Source organism: Mastacembelus armatus, chromosome 2, assembly GCF_900324485.2.
Source record: "Mastacembelus armatus chromosome 2, fMasArm1.2, whole genome shotgun sequence".
Classification (NCBI taxonomy): domain Eukaryota; kingdom Metazoa; phylum Chordata; class Actinopteri; order Synbranchiformes; family Mastacembelidae; genus Mastacembelus; species Mastacembelus armatus.
This window is the reverse complement of record NC_046634.1, coordinates 5,408,987-5,427,633: the sequence shown is the minus strand read 5'-3', so window position 1 is coordinate 5,427,633 and position 18,647 is coordinate 5,408,987. Positions and strand designations below refer to the sequence as shown.

Sequence of the window (18,647 nt, the reverse complement as noted above, 5' to 3'; positions counted from 1 at the left end):
CCTGCGCCGACTTTGCCTGCGCCGACTTTGCCTGCGCCGACTTTGCCTGCGCCGACTTTGCCTGCGCCGACTTTGCCTGCGCCGACTTTGCCTGCGCCGACTTTGCCTGCGCCGACTTTGCCTGCGCCGACTTTGCCTGCGCCGACTTTGCCTGCGCCGACTTCGCCGAGCAGGCGCCGCCGAGCAGGGGCCCCCGCGGCACAGGTGACCTTCTTTGTCCACTCACTCTGCTCTCTTGCTTCCCTCTTTGTCTGCGCCTCGCCCGCTCCTTTTCCCTGTCCCCGAACCCTTCCCTCCAGCCTCTGTCTTCAACAAAGGCTTCTCGGCCTAATGTTTGCTCGTTGACTGCACCTGCCGCTTGACTGTCTGCCTGCCTGCCTGCCTGCCTGCCTGCCTGCCTGCCTGCCTGCCTGCCTGCCTGCCTGTGTCTCTGGTGCCTTCCGACCGCCCTTCTTTTGTCCTGTTATGTCCAAACCCTTGCTCCTTTCTTCGCCTACCCCCGACTCTCATTTCGCCTTCTCCCTTTTACTTTGCACATGGAACGTGTAATGCTTCACGTCACTCTTTCTCTTCAGACTAGGCTTCTTGGCCTACGCTGTGGCGGCCGCGTGGCCTCTGCTCCACCCTGGACTGCCCTTCCTGCCTGTCCGTCTCCTTCTCTACCTCGTCCTTATCTTTCCCTCCTTGTGTCGCGCACACTGGCTATTTTACCTTCAAACCACCCTTTGTTTGTCCTCCCATGTCCTTGCTCCTTTCTTTGACATCCCCTTCCCACCACCCACCTTTCTACACATACCCCAAACACTAACCCTGTTTCCTCTGCGTCTCACCTATTGTCAAATCCTTCACTTCACCCTTTTTCTTCAGACTAGGCTTCTTAGCCTAACTCACACCTCACAGACCATTCTCGGCCTTCCTCGACTACGCCTGCTGCTTGCCCACCTCTTTCCCTACTCCGCTCTTCCCCCTTTCCCGACCCTAACCTCCACCCTCAAAGCCCAAACACTTTACTGACACCCACCTTACCCCGTGCCTACTGATATTTTTAACAGCAGGTCAGGAGTGTGGAGGGCTAAGTCGGCAGTTACCGCCCTACTCCCACTCTTCAAGCGCTGCAGCCTGCATTTCTCTTGTGTCCGTGTTGCCCTTGCATGAACAATAAACACACTTGAAACTCCTTGTCTTTTTCTTGATATATTTCTGCCAAAGAAAGAGCAAACCCCGATACCCCACTGTCCATCCCCCTTTCCCGGTGGTTCTCCGGTTCCTCGGCTCCTCGGCTCCTCTTGCTTCTTCTACAAACGGGCCGGGTACCTGCAAATAATCATTCCGGTCGTCAGATTGTTCGGTGTGTCATTCTCTAATGGAGCTACATTCTAAAACTCTTTCTCTTTCCACAGTTAACCCTGCATCTGGCACCTGCCATCCTACAGAACCTTGATCCCAGATACTCCTCACCGACATGCTTGACAACACTGTATCCCTTACTGCCACACTATACTAGGTCAGGAAAAACAGAAACATGACATACCGTTACAAAAACACACAAACCTTTGTGACCTCTGTCAATCCGTCTCTAAAGCACAAACTCTGACACCTCAACAACCGACAATACCGTAACGACGACGACCGGAATCGGCGAGAATGATCCATCGTTGAAACTCCCTTTTCCTTTACAGATACTACCTCCTTCCCTATCTCTCTCACACCTTCTCTTGCCTCACTGTAGCCTTACTCGTCTAAATCGTGAACGCCACGCCGGACCGAGCCGCTTCCTGAATGTCCTTTGACGCATTTCCAGCCTCACACCTAAGTTGCCTGACTGCGGACGCTGCAACATACCTGTCCCTCAAACTACACCACCTATCCACACTCACCTCACTTCCCCATCACACCTACAAACAATAAATGGCATGAAAAGAAGAACCACTCATGTCACATACTTCACATCTTTATTGTTCCTCGGAAAAACATCACATCAAACACAAACCACACAGTTACACAAATGCGACAAACGACACACATGCATTTCTAAAGCCTCATTACATTTCTTCTACTCCCACCCACGGTGACCGACACGCAAATACTGCCACACGACAGGAACAGCCGTTCTTAAACAAATCCACTCAAGATAGTCCCTTCCACACAATATACCATGACAGTAATCCAAACCGTACCAACCGGTTCAAACCCTTGACCTCCTCTACCGTCTCCACCTTTGCCACAACTCCTCCATGAAGACAAAAAAACCCCAAAAGCTCTAAACACGCCATACCAAAACAATAGAGGACAAGCACAACACAACCCAAATATGCACTCAACAGCACCACCTGGTCAGGAACACTTGTCAAAAGAGTCACAACATAAACACAACAAAACACAGGAACCAGCTAACAACAATTACTCCAGATCCTTATACTATATCATCCCTGACCTCAGCAGGATCACGAGCACCTCCGATTCTCCAATCCATGCAAAGGAACATCCTGTTTAACAAAGGCAGGCAGAAAACCAGCTGCATTACACACTTCTGAGAAACTCTCCTTCTCATTTCTACCACACCCTACAGTACAGTACCATTTCCACCACACCTACCGCATACTAAAGTAAAACATAATTTCTAACATATACTACAGTAAAACTGTGGATGACACGACATACAACTGAAAAACACAGCTTCGCTCATTCGCATTACACATTCACACCCCTGTCCGAGATTGTCTACACATTGAAAAATGACAATCTACCTGTCGCCCTGTCCGATATCGGTCCCGGGCCCGGGTCGACCGAAGACGGAGGCGTCTGGCGGCGTGACGGAGAGAACGGCGGGGAGGAGGGGGTTCTCTGATCCGTCGACCTCCCTGAGATGTCGGACGCTGTCTGCGTGAGAGGGCTGCCCTCGTGTCCGCGGTGTCGGGAGTCGGGGGCGTGCCGACTTCTTCTGGCCTCCGCTTGCTGTGGACACAGATACGTGTATGATCAAAACAGGGATGACAGCAAAATTACATATGTAGCTTCAGGTTTTCATATGAACATCAAAACCATTTTCACATTTGCTTTCAAATTTTCCATCATCCTCCTCTGCCTCTCTGTCATCTCTTAATAAAATATCTCACATTTTCATTGCATTGCTTTTGACCTATCAACAGTATCCAAGTGCAAATAGAGTCTGGAAATATGGTTTCATTACCTTTAACAACTGATCTTTCAAAAAAAAAAAACCAACAAAAAGCTCAACGGAATCCCAGTAACGACGGACGATCGCACCAGACTGCCGCCGTGAACTGAATATACTCAGATCTCTGCCGCGGGTAGTGAGCCGGCCTTCCCCCGGAATCCGCGAGGTCTGCCGCCGCCTCGTACACGATACTGGACATCCTGGTCGCAAACTGACAGTCTATAGAACAGGAAGGCCTGAGACACACAAAGTGACAAAGATTAACATTAAAATGTCATCATTCTCACACATCAACCTGCCATCCACCACCTGGGTCAGGTCACAATTCACTGTAGAAACATTTGGATTGTTGAAAACAAGCTGTCGCCGCCATTTGAGGCTGTTACACCCGGGAGCTTCAACATACTGAGCATTTCGGGAGCGGGAGCATATTCGACATTGTCATGTATGGAAAATATCAGAATTTTAAAGAATTGCAATCTCCTACATGTCCACGTGATGGTGCCGTAGGGATCGCGGTAAAGTTTTTCAAGCGTCTCATCGTCACCGACCGACATTCACGTCTTCACGCTCAGTAAATGATGACATCAGCAACACTCCAGCGGGTGGCACTGTAGTATCGGGCTTCGGTGGGGTTCACACCCACTCGTGGGGAGTGTCGCTGGTAACGTCTTTACATTCGTCACTTGCATTTACACAAGTAGCCCCATGGGGGCAGGACAGCTGTCATTGTTTTAGTACGTTTGGCACATAGACGCAGTTCAGCTGTGCGCCACATTTCACGACGGTGCCCGTTACAGTGTTTCACATATACAGCTGAGAGCATTACCCCTGCTTGTGGCACCCCCTACGGGAAAATCTCCATGAAACTACAGGATTGCCGAGACTAACACCCCAAAACTACCTACCAGGCTTCAGATGCGTGGCTCATTGCATTATTCCAAAGACCCATCCCCTTAACGTTAAAGGTCTTACATTTCTTCTAGCGCTTAGGACGAACAACTTTTGACACAAAACACAAACATTAACAACTGGCCACATGTTGGCGTTGTGCACTTCATTTTATTTTATCAGCCGCACTTCACCATGGGATAGCTCTGCACTGACTTTCAGCGCTGGAGCCTTTAGAGTTTCTTACAAAAGTATGTCTTCTTGGACACTCCCGTAGACCGCCGATCAAAAATCAGCCGTCACACGTATCGGCGTGAAAACGAAAGGTACGCATCTTGTGCGTTTTGACCACGCTCTTTATGCACGTGGTATCAAATATGGTTTTATGAGGCCAAGACAAAGGTTTGCTTCTCTCAAGGCCTCACTCGTAGCAATGAAGCATCACTTGTTTTGATTTTTCATCAAACAATATCCTGCTGACACCAGTCATTCATTGGATTGTTCATGAACTTCTTCCTCAGTGCTGCTCAGACTCTGACCTGTTCAAACACCACAGTGAAGGTGAGGGCCAGTGTATCTTCATCAACTAAAGGGACCAGTTAAACTATGACCACTTTTGAGCCACAAACTACACTATGACCATTTTGGAGACACCAACTACAACATGTCCACTTTGAAACCACAAAGTACAAGATGACCACTTTTGAGACACCTACTATAACATGTCTACTTTTGAGCCACAAAGTATAAGATGACCACTTCTCAGACACCAACTACAACATGTCCACTTTTCAGCCACAAACTATACTATGACCACTTTGCAGACACCAACTACAACATGTCCACTTTGGAACCACAAAGTACAAGACGACCACTTTTGAGACACCAAATATAACATGTCCACTTTTAAGACACCTACTACACTATGACCACTTTTGAGCCACAAATAAATTGCAAATAAAGTTTTCTTTTACTTCCACTGCTGATCTCTGGGACTTACAGTGATTTTCAGTTTTACTGACATTTTTTCACTTTTTGCAGTTAGAACAAAGTAAATGTTAATAAAGGCAAAATGACAAAAGGGGGTGACCCCAGACTTTTGACTGGTAGTGTATCTTGATCACTCTCTCTCAATCACTAGCACATACTGGCTGGGGATGATAGATCTGGGTCTGGGTCAAATACAAGCCCCAGGTGTTTTATGAAAAGACCAGCAGGCCAATTGTATCACAAATTCACTGAATTAATTGAAGAGAAGAAGCAGATGAAACTTTTCTACAGATGTAAACTGCGATAAATCCACAACCTTCACTTTTCTCATTTACAGGGAAATACGATTAGTTTCACCAAAGTCAAAACTACAGAACAAAAAGAAATCACCTGAAACCTGAATGACTTTGTCTACCCCTCACCCTGAATCATCCTGCGGAGAAAATACCAGGCGACGTAAATACATCAAGCGTACGTGACGGAATTGACTTGAGTTTTGGGAAAACTGGACTGTCGCTTCAGGGATAGCCACTGACGTTTTATTACGCTGTTACAGGAGCACGTCAGGAGTCTGTGAAAAGGATGCCTAAACCTGCCAATTATGTATTACAAGCCATACCTGTACCTGTGTGTTTAGAGAGTTAAAGAGTCCCAGTGCTCTCTGTGCAGCCTAAGAAAGGTCGATGCCTCTGAAATCTTTCTATGTGGGGTACGAGCCTTTAAACACCTAAACCCTTCAGCTTTGCGACTCGGTTTTTACTTTAACTTCACATTAAGACTAAGTGTGTCGTCGCTTGTGTTATTCTCTACCCTCTTACTTCAGTTAGTTCTTTTCTACTTCAGTTGAATGACTTCGGATAGGGCGGTAAATGTGTCAGCGTCACACCTAACTTGTTTGCTTTACCTTCGGACATCTTTCGGCCCTTCCGCGGCGATGTGCCGGTCTTCACGGCGCGGGTCGCTGTGTCTGTTGGTCTGCTGCTGCTTCGTGTCTTCTACGATAAACTAGAAAAGGAAGGGAGACGATATTGAGCTTTGTGCCCTTTTCACAAACATTATAAGACATATATTTGTGTTAGTTTTTCAGGACCGTAAAAGGAGTTTTTCTCGCTAAAAACCCTTGGGTAGATACAGATGGCTGTGCTGGCCATGTCTGCTTTTCACAGAGAGCTGTCTTTGCCTTAAGGTTTGGCTTTTGGATCACGCATGCTTTCTTTTCACACAATTTCCTTTTAGGGACTTTCAAAAGAGAAAAGAGACCCACGGTGGAGACGCCACTTCCACCTGTGTGTGTGTGTGTGTGTGTGTGTGCCATGAGTTTCCGGCCGTCCTCTTTTGGTAGCTCGGAACTAAACGCCCCTGCGGAGAAAGCCGCGGCAAACGAACCGGCGCGGGACTGCCAGAAGTCCAGTAGCAATGAAGAAGGCTGACTACCAAACACCTCACAGCATTCATCCTGAAGCCTTGGCATTAACTAAAAACTCCCTAACTCCTGACCGATTCATACACCCTCCCTGCTTCTGGTAAACAATTAGGCCACATTGGAATCAAAGGTGCTCCCACGATTCCAGACTGATAAGTGAAAATGAGGAAGGATGGAGTGTGTTTAGGTTACACCATCCTCCTCCATCCTCACTCTCCACCCCGTGTTGTCAAAGTATGGTCCGTAAATCGGATTAGCGAGGGTTATGAGAAGCGTTTATTGAATAGCGGCTCCACGGAGGAGCTCTGAGCAGCCACAAGTCAATCTGGCCTCATTCTGAAAGTACACACGACAACTTTATCTGTGCGATAACTTCCCGAACCTTTCGTCGACTCGTTTCCTTTCAAAAGTTTGGTGCGATTCGACATCCCCATCGCGTCGTGACCTATCGACCGTCTATCGACTACAGAAACATTCACGACTAAACGCGCACACCCTGTACAGACATCAGCTACATGATAATAAACCACTAAACTGTTGACCTTACCGCGCCGTGCTGCCGTCACGCACGTCATGTTTCTTTAGTATGTCACTGGACCGTCGAGTGACTGAAAGGAAACTCGGTAAAGAATCTTTAACCTGACTGTGAAGATCTACGTGTTTTGGTCCTGCACTCGTGGTCACGTGATGCCATTTAACATAGACAGCCAAAAATTTGATGAAAGAAGAATCCATCGTATTGTGAAATCCTGCTCTGCCTGCTATCGGATCTCAAAGAAGAAGCTTGGAAATCCCCGGTGATGAGTGAGGGCCGAAAACAACTCAAGATTTCTGCTGGAAGGAAAGACACACGACTCACTGCCCTTATCGAAGAGGGTGGGGGTGATATGTAACACAATCCTATACTGTACATACACACATCGGTGACACGTCAACAGATACGTCTGCCTAACGTGGGCCGGGGGCCGGTTCTAACACTGCAGCTCCGAGGGGTCTGACCGGTCCGGCTCTTGACCGAGGCGCCACAGCAGGGCCGCGGGGTATGACGGTCTCTCGCACCGGCGCTTCTCAGCCAGTTAAACGCGACTCCTGCCGACACGCTCACAGACACACAGAAAATGCGACCCGAGTCCCGAGTGGTTTCTTTTGAACCTAAGAGGTCGTCGATTAGCGCGAGACGCGGCAGGTCAGACTGTTCTCGGATGCCCGTCATACGCCTGGGATCGAAACCTTGTGCCTTCTTTCTCCAGAAACCCCACAAACAAACACGCACAACACGCTACGTCGGTATCAGGACATAACTGCAAAAACGGTGCCGTCGGAGTTTTTCGACTCTGTAAACGCGTCGAGCTCAGTTATAATGTCTGTAAACGCACCGCTAAGAATCATTTTACTTTTAGGACAGCTAAACCACCTAGAGCGCTACTGACAACTAAACATTTTTATTGTATGGGGCGATCAGCTTTCTAAGGTGACGGGCAAGTATTCTTGTGTCAACATTTTTCATTGGTTTAGTTTGGCTAAAGATCTCAGAAACACTGCAGTGGTTAATTGTTCACGATATGCGACAAGAAAACCGATCACTTTAAAGTTTTAGTCATAAATGTCTTGCATGTAGTGAAGACAAAGAGTCCAATGATTCCATTTACTTGGATTTTTTTCAAAGCAAACATAAATGTGCACTGACAAAGCTGACCTCCACGCTCTCGTCGACCTCTGTTCCCCCGTCGTCGTCCAGCTGTTTGTGGATGTGCCGCGGCGCCTCCGGACCGGAGCGGTCGGCCTCGCCCGTACGTGGTGGCGTAGCTACGAGACGGGGCTCTGTGAGAGATGCGAAGAAAAAAAAAAACGAGAGAAAGACAATCGGGTCAGAGGTGAAAGGTCAGGAGTTAAACAGTAGCAAAGACACTTGTGTAGGGACAAAGTGTTAGCGAACGGTACTTTTCAGGTGGATGCTGCAACACAAACAAAACATTTGTTCTCCTAGGAGAACAGCGGGGACTCGCGGTCTCCCGAGTCTACTCCTCACGCACGGTCTGCGGTGACACGGCTCCACCGGGGGCCCGACCGCACCCGCTCTCCTGGCATCTATTCATATGTGTCCATCTTCCTTGTAGGATATGGAAGAAAGACAAGAGTTTTGTCTGCATGTTTTCTCCTGCGACACCTTGATCTTCTTTGCCCTAATGAACATATACACTTTCTGATTTCAGCGGTTCCTTCTCCTTCTCTGAGGTGTACACTCACACTGTGCCACTTCCACTGCTCAGACAACACCTACGACCTACTGACTGCAACGCTCATATTTCATCTATTTCTATAACAACCACTGCCTCACTCACGTACCACATATAACACCCTCAAACCACACATCAACAACATCTCCCCTACTACTTTATGAAACCTCACCTCATTCACAACACTGACTACCATACACAACAACCAAAACAAGCACTACATTACCAAATTCACCCATATCAATTTCTCTTCAACACCACCACCACCACCACCACCACCACCACCACAAATAGGGGGACACGTCGCTTTACGTCCCCCTATTTGTGGTGGTGCGCTCTTAGATTGCCTGAACGTCTACGATATAGTTCTTTCTTTTGGGCAGCATGTTCACTTGTCTTACACTAGTAGCCACATTTTACAGTCTACTTTACCTGCACGCCATTCTCTTCACTTGGCCCAATAGTGCCATCTTGCACCACTCACACAATGGCTACATATAACAACTCACAGGACGAGCCGCAGCAATAGTAAAAGTGAAACTTAGACTCCTCCAAATACTGTACACATTAGTACTGTCAAAACATCACCACATCTACTACGCTTGTTTTGTTCATCGCTACGAGCTCTTTATCCTTCAAAACCAGTCGCGTATATTCACGTTCCTCTTGCTTACCGAGCTCGACCGCATTTACGCTACACTCGGCTCCGTTCACAAATGACGGCGCGCTTTGCCGAACGCAGACACGTCACACTTGGTCCGCGTGCTGGTACGCACTTACAAACACTCAAACTCACACAGGCAAAGTACAACACAACACAGCTATGTTTCACTGCACATCCTACACTACACTACACACCACACTTTCCATCCACACCACAAGATAGCTGGCACAACCCTAAAAGACCTACACTGCCTGAACACCACAGTCTTCTGCAACTACATAGCAGTACTCACCTGCCCGGTCTACAAGTTTCCACTACTTCCTTCCAAAGCTCATTGTACTGTAGCTGACATCGACTGTCGCGCTTTGCCGTATGATACCTCTCCTTGACCCCCTTGATGGTGTCACTTTCTCTCATGTTGCAGCCTCATACTACAATTACTTATTTTTTTCTCATTTATCTGCACTCGCTACCCCACGATAACAACCTCAAAAGAGCTTTTGAATGTTTGTATATTAATTAAAAAGACACAACCTGGTTGTGACAAACTGTTTTCATTTCAGTATTATTCCCTCCAGGCCACTCTGCTCCCGCAGCCACAATTGTTTGGTCAGGTATGGTCACCAAAACCAACCAATGAATCAAGTGAGCATAAAACACATGAATAAAAAATAAGTGAGTCATGATAATATCATCAATAAAACATTCTATACGTCAATTCATAAATCTGTCAGTCACACCAGTCCAAAGGCTGCAGAATAGACATTGGTTTTAACTCTCACCTGCAACATGGATAATGTAGGAGCTCTCTTGTATACAAAGACAAATTGACTCACAACCTCAGGGCAGCAATAGAGAACCCCACACAGAGCGTCCTCCTCATCTTCTGTACATCATTAACATTTTTGGCACACTTATTGTATATTGTCTGCTCACTCACATTGTATATAGTTTTTGGTATATAATTTCTATAATCCTCTATCTTTTCTTCCATAATTTCTTACATTGTTTTCTTTTCCTTGTGAGATTTATGTTTATGTTGAGTGCCTGTAATTTGCTGCTGCAACAGCGGAATTTCCCAGTTTGGGATGAATAAAGTATTTCTTTCTTTCTTTCTATCTATCTATCTATCAAGAAGCAGAAGGTCAGCTAATCTAAGTGAGCAGCCAGGACCGTAAGGGTGCGGAACTTCAGTGAGGTAAGGTGGGGCGAGGCCATTTAGATTTCAAAAGAAATAATTCAACCTTACACCAACACAACCAAACACAAATGACAATGGCTTTCAACGTCACACGTACTTAGCCTTACCATCAAGTTCCTCACTTCATTGCTCTTCCTCCTGCTGCAGACTATTTGAGGGTCAGGACACAGCCAAAACAAAGACTGAAGGCTACCTCACCGAGTGGCTCCCTCAGAACCAGCACACAACCAAATTCTACACACTAAGACTAATGAAGGGAAAGAAAGTGACACTCACTTTGCCAGTAAATATCATTGACAGTTTGTGTGGACAATGACTACTACTGCACTTTACTATGATGCATTTATTGAACCCAATATTTTCAACTAAAAATTTCTCAGTTGAAAACTCTTACATTCAGCCCTCTTTCACTACTCACACTGCAAAAACATACAAGAAGGAAGTCAAACATTTCCCACATGGGTGCATAATAATTGCTACTACTAAAACCATTGCTACTCATTGGTAACAAACCTGACCGGAAAACAACTGTCCTGCTGTCTACGATGGCGAGCATGGTATCTTCTGTGAACTTCACACATATGGGTTCGTGGATTCCTTTCTCTCTCTCCTGAACAGACACGGCACGTGACCTCTGACACTTAACATCTCAGTGTTCCACAACTGCACAGCCCCAAAGTAAAACTTTGTCAGAAACTGGTTTGGGTCCACTATTTCAACGCTGCCTCGCTGTCGTTGCTATGCGCCAATCCACCCTAACATTATGACCACATGCCTAACACTGCGTACACAGGAGTCAATGCAGCAATAGGTTGACACTTGTGTCATTTGACAGCTCACTGTGAGTCGTCTTCTGTGAGTCTCTTTGCTTTCATAGTTCTACCGTCAGGAACGGCACTCGTTTATCCGGCGTTCGGTGAAAAACCTACCACAACAAGTGAAAACTACAATCCTGACAACAAATCACACTTCATTTCTTTAAGGTCATGCAACATTCTCCCCACTCAATATCACCACTGAATGCTTCCTTTCACAGACAGCAATGTACATTCTCTGAAACATTGCAACAAAGACTCCAACTACATGGGATTTCTAAAAAGTATGAAGTGACATTTCAAACTTTCACCGACTGTAGATTATCTTCATCATCACGTATCCATAGACATCCATGACCGAGTAGACAACCTTGGGTCAGTACTAACCACTGCAGACCAGGAACACCAAACATCATCTGTAGTTTGGGACCTATGCTGACCAAGTCATCTAGCCACCACAATCACTCACTCATATCCTTAGACTTGCCTGTTTTTCCTGCTTCCAACACATCAACTTTGAGGACTTGTATTTACCGAGATAGTCGGTGTTATTCACTTTATCTGTCAGGAGTCATAATGTCATGGCTGATTGATGTATGTCATCTTCTCACTCCATACATAGCAACTGTTTTCTCAGTTTGTTTAAAAATCATTTGGGCTTTTGCAGCAGAAACTGAAAGACAAAGCCAACACAAACTTAACATTCGTTCCACCAATAAAGATTATCTGCATTTGTCTCTCATCTCTATGCCTGATATAAATATATGAGGGGCACTTACACTTAGCCATATCCTTAGCAATGGCTATTTCTTCACAACACAAGGACCTCTTTCCGCAATCCTGGAACAGTTTGTTTGGGCTTTGCCACCATTACCTTCCCTTTATGCTGCATCTCCCTGCACTCTTGTCTGTTCTCTTCTGTCCTCTCAGTGTCCCACTTCTTCTTAGCTAACCTTTTCCTCTTAACACGCTCCTGAGCTTCCTCATTCCACCACCAAGTCTCCTTATCTGCTTTCCTCTTTCCAGATGACACACCAAGTACCCTCCTACCTGTCTCCCTGATCACTTTAGCTGTCCAGTCATCTGGAAGAACCTCCTGACCTCCCAGAGCCTGTTTCAGCTCCTCCCTGAAAGCCATACAACTCTCTTCCCTTTTCAACTTCCACCTATTGGTCCTCTGCTCTGCTCTGCTCTTGTCCTCTTCATCCTCCTCACCACCACAGACATCCTACACACCACCATCCTATGCTGTCTAGCTACACTCTCCCCAGCCACTACTTTGCAGTCACCGATCTCTTTTCCGGTAGTGCGGAAGCGGTCGTGGGCCATGCGAAGCGGTGTTTTGTGCATTTCGGGTGGAAGCCTTCCGGTGTAATCCGATGTAATCTATGTATTTGTTGAATTTGCTTTGTCTGTGCAGGTTTTGGCAGAGGATGATGCAAAATAAAGTGAGGACGACAGTGATTATTAGCAAAGTCATTTTTATTGAAAAGTGAAAACAAGAGCAGCAGTGCTTGGAAAATGTTTTTGTTGTCATTACAGGTGGTGATATTGATAGATTCCAACAGTTTCACTATCACAAAAGAAACATTTCACCCTTTTATCGTTTTTCCTGGACTCTTCATGCTTACTGGTTCTTTGCTTGTCTTAGAAAAAAGGTCAACTGAAAGCCCATTTGATTTTTGGACAAACTGAGCAAAGGAGGAAAAGAACTTAGTGTTTACAGGTGGAAGAGGTTCTATAACTGTTTGCTTTGGATGACAAAGGAACAGCCATCGAAGTGAAGTCATTTTTGCAACACAAAGCCCAGGAGTGCACCTGTGGCTGCAAAGCGACTTGGCTGTTTGCTCTGGACTGCAACACTGACAAAGCAGCAAAGAGTTAAAAAGATGAGTTCGTTTGTTGAAGTGTGATTTGGATGAAGCAGCTTTGCGCATTTAATAAGTGAAATGACTTTACAACTTTTGGACTTATAAGTCTGTTTTTGAGGTGATTTGACTTGAATGTGTGCAGTCCAAATGGAAGATTTCAAGGAACTCTTGTGACTTGGATCTTTAAGACTTCAAATATAAAGTTCTCACAAGCACTTTAGTACAGTTCTTCTCCTTGTTTTCTCAGTTTGTTTAAAAATCATTTGGGCTTTTGCAGCAGGAATTGAAAGACAAGCCAACACAAACTTCACATTTGTTCCACCAATAAAGATTATCTACATTTGTCTCTTATCTCTATGCCTGATATAAATATATGAGGGGCACATGATGCTCACATCCAATACTTAAACTTAGCCATATCCTCAGCAATGCTACTTCTTCACAACACTTAGCCTTGGAGCACAGGGACCTCTTTCTGCAATCCTGGAACAAAACACTGACAATCACTTAACTATGTATATACATGACTTCACCTGGACTGCTGACCATCTTCACACATAACCTTTCACACCTAAACTCCCTCCTTATGCAGATACTTTACACATACCTGACCGTATTACTACACCTTCACAAACCCCTTTATTCTACGTTACTGTCTTGGGCTAGTTAGTTACAGCTGCAAAAATCTGACAAAGTCACATTTCACTAGTCGATTTATTACAAAGAACAAACATCACACAAGTTACATGTATTCCCACCCTTTCCTACTGTTCTTTCCCTTGACTCTTAGTAACACCTTCAGCTCTACTGAAACACAATGACTGCATGTGAGTTGGAAAGGAGCAACTGACTTGCAACACTAATAACCGTGAATGACAATGGACAACTTTCTCTCCACACACACAAGCTAACCTTCATTCTTCTCTATTTCACAATTACACAAAACATGTTACCTCTGTCATGTTACCTATTTCAAAAACCTGTTCTTTCCATAAGGCACTATTGACTTCATATATCTACAGTTAATTTACCATACACGACCCTGGATGTATAACAGTACCAAACAAACACCTATGTCCCCACGATATCGAAACTTTAGACGCTTACGTCTCTACGCGCCGCTGCCTGAAGTCTTCCCGAGCTGGCGTCCGTCCGCGTGGCTTCTCTTCTCCTGCACCTGGCGGACGTGGATGAACAAACATTTTCAGAACTACAAACCAACACCTTACGATATACGCTGTTATTCAGATACTCACCGCTCAGAGGCGTCGTTTCTTGGACGACGACGACTCGTCTGGACCTGGCCGTCGGGTGTCCCTCCGTACCTTCGACAAAACATGAATAATGCGAAAACAATTACAACTACTGCACCTGATTATGAACCCCGTTTTTCGTCACAACGACAAAGGTACACAGAGTCGTTTCCTCTCACATATGCACAATAGGTCATAGCAACATCACCTTCTTTCTGAGTCTCTTCAACGCGGGTGTCGGTGGTGGTGTTGTCGCGACGCATAATGTCGGACGCTTCTTCGGTAAATGTTGCTCCGTTTACGATGACACGACGCCGCTACGTGCTCACAGCACGTGTTGGACAATTCGCCCTGACGTGACCGCGACTGTCACACGTGGCGTCCGTCTGCTAACTGCCCAACCGGTTAGCCCGTTAGCTAGCCGCCATCCTCCACCGCCACGACCTTGTTCCTAAACGTCCATCTACGCGGTCCTACCGTTCAACTAAGGCCGAGTGTATCGCCTCGATCTCCACCACCTGACGAGCCGCCGCCGACACCGAATCCCCGTCGTTACTTAGCCAAACGCGGGTCGCTGTTCCGGGCTCTTCCGTCCTGTTCCGCCGATTGTCAAAGAGGAAGTGATAGTTTCCGAAGGGATTTATGGGAGGAAGTGGGCCGCGTACTCTTTTCTTCTGCCGTTTTTTCATGGCAGCTTGCAGCCTAGCCAAAACTGCTTTACCGCCGCCTACTGACCAGCGATGTGAACTTCATTCAACATTATCTGTACTTACATCCGATTTCTAATATTTTTTCTCTTCAAATATGACTCGCTATGTTCACTCTGTTTAAAACACCTTCCATTGACACGTCACTGGCTGTCACTCCCCGCCGTCTCTCCTTTTGTCCGACTACCACACTTTCCTTTCTGAAAGCCCGGCAACACCAAACCGCTGTCTCAATAGTGGTTCACTCATTGTGAAATGGCGACATCTGCCGGTCACCCCATAACTGTGCATTTCTATACCATGTTCCAGGCAAGATGTCCTGTTTGACCCGTGGCCTAACCCGTAGTAGGAGATGTGGAAAATGCAGCCATAGACAGTAAACAGTGCAGCAGCAAACAGAAATGGACAAAAACAAAGGTCTTCTGAACGGTACGTCTGCAGATACTTACTTGAAAGATTTGTCTTCACTGTCAGGGCATGTTCAGAAAAAGCTATCTGCCCTGTGATCTGGAAATGCAAACGGGCTCATCTGTTATCTTAACTTTTATTTATTTTATTTATAACTTTTGTTTTCTATGTTCCTCTTTCCTTATGTTTTATAGACATAACTTCTTTGAAAAACATATCTACTGTCTTTATCTATGCTGTATGTTTAAGGTAGTTTCACTAATTTCACTAAAAAAGTATTCGAAAAGGGATTCGTTCAAGGTACAGATACACATGTGCGACTATGTTGCGATTCATTCATTTACAGCCTATTATACATTTATAACTATAAAAAACAAACTTTGCTTCTTTTCTGTGCAGTGGTCTTCGGTCTCCTCCTTCGGGACTCTCCCTATCCTGGTCACCTTCAATTGACACACGACGACATGGGGAGCTGTGGTCAGGGACGGTGGCTGTGGAGCTGAAAGACCACGGCGGAAGGGAGCAGGTTCGGGATGAGGGTGTCGGGTGGGAGACGCCCAGCTGCTCTCTAGTCTCGCTTTTATGATCCATTTATTACTAAATACTTTCTGTTTATCTAGGTACGGTTTTGCAATAAACAAGGATGAAGGTCTTCAAACGGATTGCATTATTTGCTCAGCGATTATCATTTCCCATTGTCATAGAAAGGATGCACCCAAACCACAAGTGCATGTCCAAAACATCACACAATCTGATTACATCTTTGTCACACAAAGACCAATAGCTTACACGATACTCTGACATCACTTTATTTTTGTTACCACACTACAGCAAACTACTTCATCGGTGTCAAGTGACAATGACAACTGTCAGGTTTCAAAACATATTGATATTTGACATGTCAGATTTGATAAAAACACTAAATGTCCATTCGTGTTTACTCTGCACAGTCAAAATCTCTGTCGGACAGATTAAAGTACAGAACAAACATGCTGTCTACATCTTCTGCAAACAGCTCAGTGTCATCAAATACATGTTTCAACATTGATGAAGAACTACGTTACATTTGGGAGTCACTTCTCAGGATCTCCACGGGTTTTATCCGCAAGTTCGGTGCCCAGTTCTATAAAAGCACAACAAAAACAAAAACACCTCTGTTCGGTGACCTCCCTTTAACCTTTAACTTTACGTACCCTCACTTCTTCTTCTTCTCCTGGGTGGCGGTAAACCACTGGTCCAGCAGCTTCTTGCTGTAGTAAATCTGCCAGCCGTGCACCTGCACGGCTATGACGATCACCAGGTACATGATCGACACGGCAGAGAAACCGAAGATAAACCGGTACGCCTTGCCGTGCCGATACAGCTGCTGTGCCACGGGGAACATCTCCATACCGCCGTAAATCAGCGGTGCCACACAAAACAGCCCGGCGCTGATCATGGAGATCACCAGGTAGCTGATGTTGTTGCGCGGCAACGCCAGGAAGCTGAAGACCGTGGGAATGATGCTGAGAAGATAGGGGTACTCCCACTGGTACGGAGAGGCTATTATCTTGTGGGACACTAAGCTCAGTTGGCTCACAGTCACCTGAGAAACAAAACACACCTCAGACTGGGACAACCACCCGTCAATGACGACAATGTGTGTGTTTTCTTTATAGTTTGTTCGCCATTACCTGAGCTGCCATCAGTACCCAAACCAGAAGGTGGACAACGTTGAGCTTACGGATTTCAGACTTCAAGGCAACGCTGTGAAAAACGACGCAGATCACAAGACTCATAACAATGTACCGCATTTATCGTGTGTAGTTTCTCACTCGAGAGCGGCAGCAACAGCTGCGGCTTTCTCTTTACACACATTCACATTGGTTCGTTTGTCATACGCAGGTCAACGTTCCGTTATCGATGCCGTGAAACATTCATAGACAACAAGGAACCTACCGACTCACTCATAATGACACACTGGTAAACTAAACGGTCAATACAAAACTAAGACAAAGATAGAAGACATGTATAGAGTCACAAAACGTCAACGAGGTCCACAGTGTCAGGTCATTAACACACACACACACTACTGTGTGCTGCACATATGACATACTACTATTTATTCAGCACTACAGTGAGTACATTTCCTGAATAACATTGTGAAATACATATCAATATTGCACAAGCGACGAGTAGCGTGACATTATAAAGTTATTTCTACATCAATTACAGGACGCTACGGTAAAACTGTGGGAAAGAGCACAGATTTGCTTCTTGTTCCTGTTCAACGACTCTAACGACATGCTGAAAAGGTACAAGCCCCCCCCCCCCCCGCAGTGTCCAGCGTCTAAAACATTCCGCTACCTCATTAAATAAACGACTGCAAACTAATACAACGCCCTTAAAGCCGCAACATACCTCATCTGGTAATGTGCCGCGACCCGCTCCCGGTGCTGAAAGTCGCTGCCGTCGGTGCCCGCTGCTCTCGGCCCCGCTCGAGAAGCCATGCTGCATATATGACGGAGAGATTTCAAAATAAGACTCCGCTGTCCACTCTTCGAGCGCCAGCGTAAACACACACCATTAGCAGACCCTGTTGTGCTTCAGCGCTGCCGAGCGACGATCTTTGCCTGCGCTCTCATAAAGCTGTGGAAGAAACGACCCCGTTCACTTCCGTGGCATGAAGCAGCTGTGCTGATACGGCAAAGCTAGCGGCGAGCTAACTGTTAGCCACCGTAGATGACGTTACTTTACGTTACACACCCAGTAAACGTTTCCGTAACGCTACTCTGGGAAACACATCACACGGCAATGATAGCACTTACTTGTCACAGGCCGGTTTGCATTAAAAACTTCAAACTACTACAGAGACCGACGTCTGCCGAAAGCGAACAGGAAATGCCTTACAGAGAGGAAGTGCGACGTCACAACCTGTGATTGGCTGAACGCTCGCAATTTCAAAATACCTTTATTGAAAATCACAGTGTGTTCACACAAGTCACTATATAAATATCGTTGACATTTACA

General features: G+C 46.0%; 2 protein-coding genes across 3 annotated transcripts; both read right to left on the bottom strand.

Moving 5' to 3' along the window:
- Nucleotides 1-1,084: 1,084 nt before the first annotated feature.
- LOC113127594 (uncharacterized) lies at nucleotides 1,085-15,212 on the bottom strand. Its single transcript, XM_026302297.2, has 7 exons — nucleotides 15,001-15,212; nucleotides 14,732-14,746; nucleotides 14,527-14,595; nucleotides 14,378-14,447; nucleotides 5,964-6,064; nucleotides 2,748-2,955; nucleotides 1,085-1,314 (listed from the first exon to the last, which is right to left on the bottom strand). Exons 1-7 carry the CDS (start codon nucleotides 15,210-15,212, stop codon nucleotides 1,093-1,095), a joined length of 897 nt encoding a protein of 298 aa, XP_026158082.1. The 3' UTR covers nucleotides 1,085-1,092.
- A 1,211-nt stretch (nucleotides 15,213-16,423) lies between these two features.
- Nucleotides 16,424-18,545, bottom strand: jagn1b (jagunal homolog 1b). 2 transcript variants are annotated; one of them, XM_026301653.1, is made up of 4 exons: nucleotides 18,446-18,545; nucleotides 18,039-18,128; nucleotides 17,312-17,384; nucleotides 16,424-17,223 (listed from the first exon to the last, which is right to left on the bottom strand). In XM_026301653.1, the coding sequence occupies exons 2-4, from the start codon at nucleotides 18,125-18,127 to the stop codon at nucleotides 16,834-16,836; spliced, it is 552 nt and encodes a 183-aa protein (XP_026157438.1). In that variant the 5' UTR covers nucleotide 18,128; nucleotides 18,446-18,545; the 3' UTR covers nucleotides 16,424-16,833. The 2 variants fall into 2 exon arrangements, with proteins under 2 accessions (XP_026157438.1, XP_026157439.1); XM_026301654.1 differs by lacking the exon at nucleotides 18,039-18,128.
- Nucleotides 18,546-18,647: the final 102 nt, after the last annotated feature.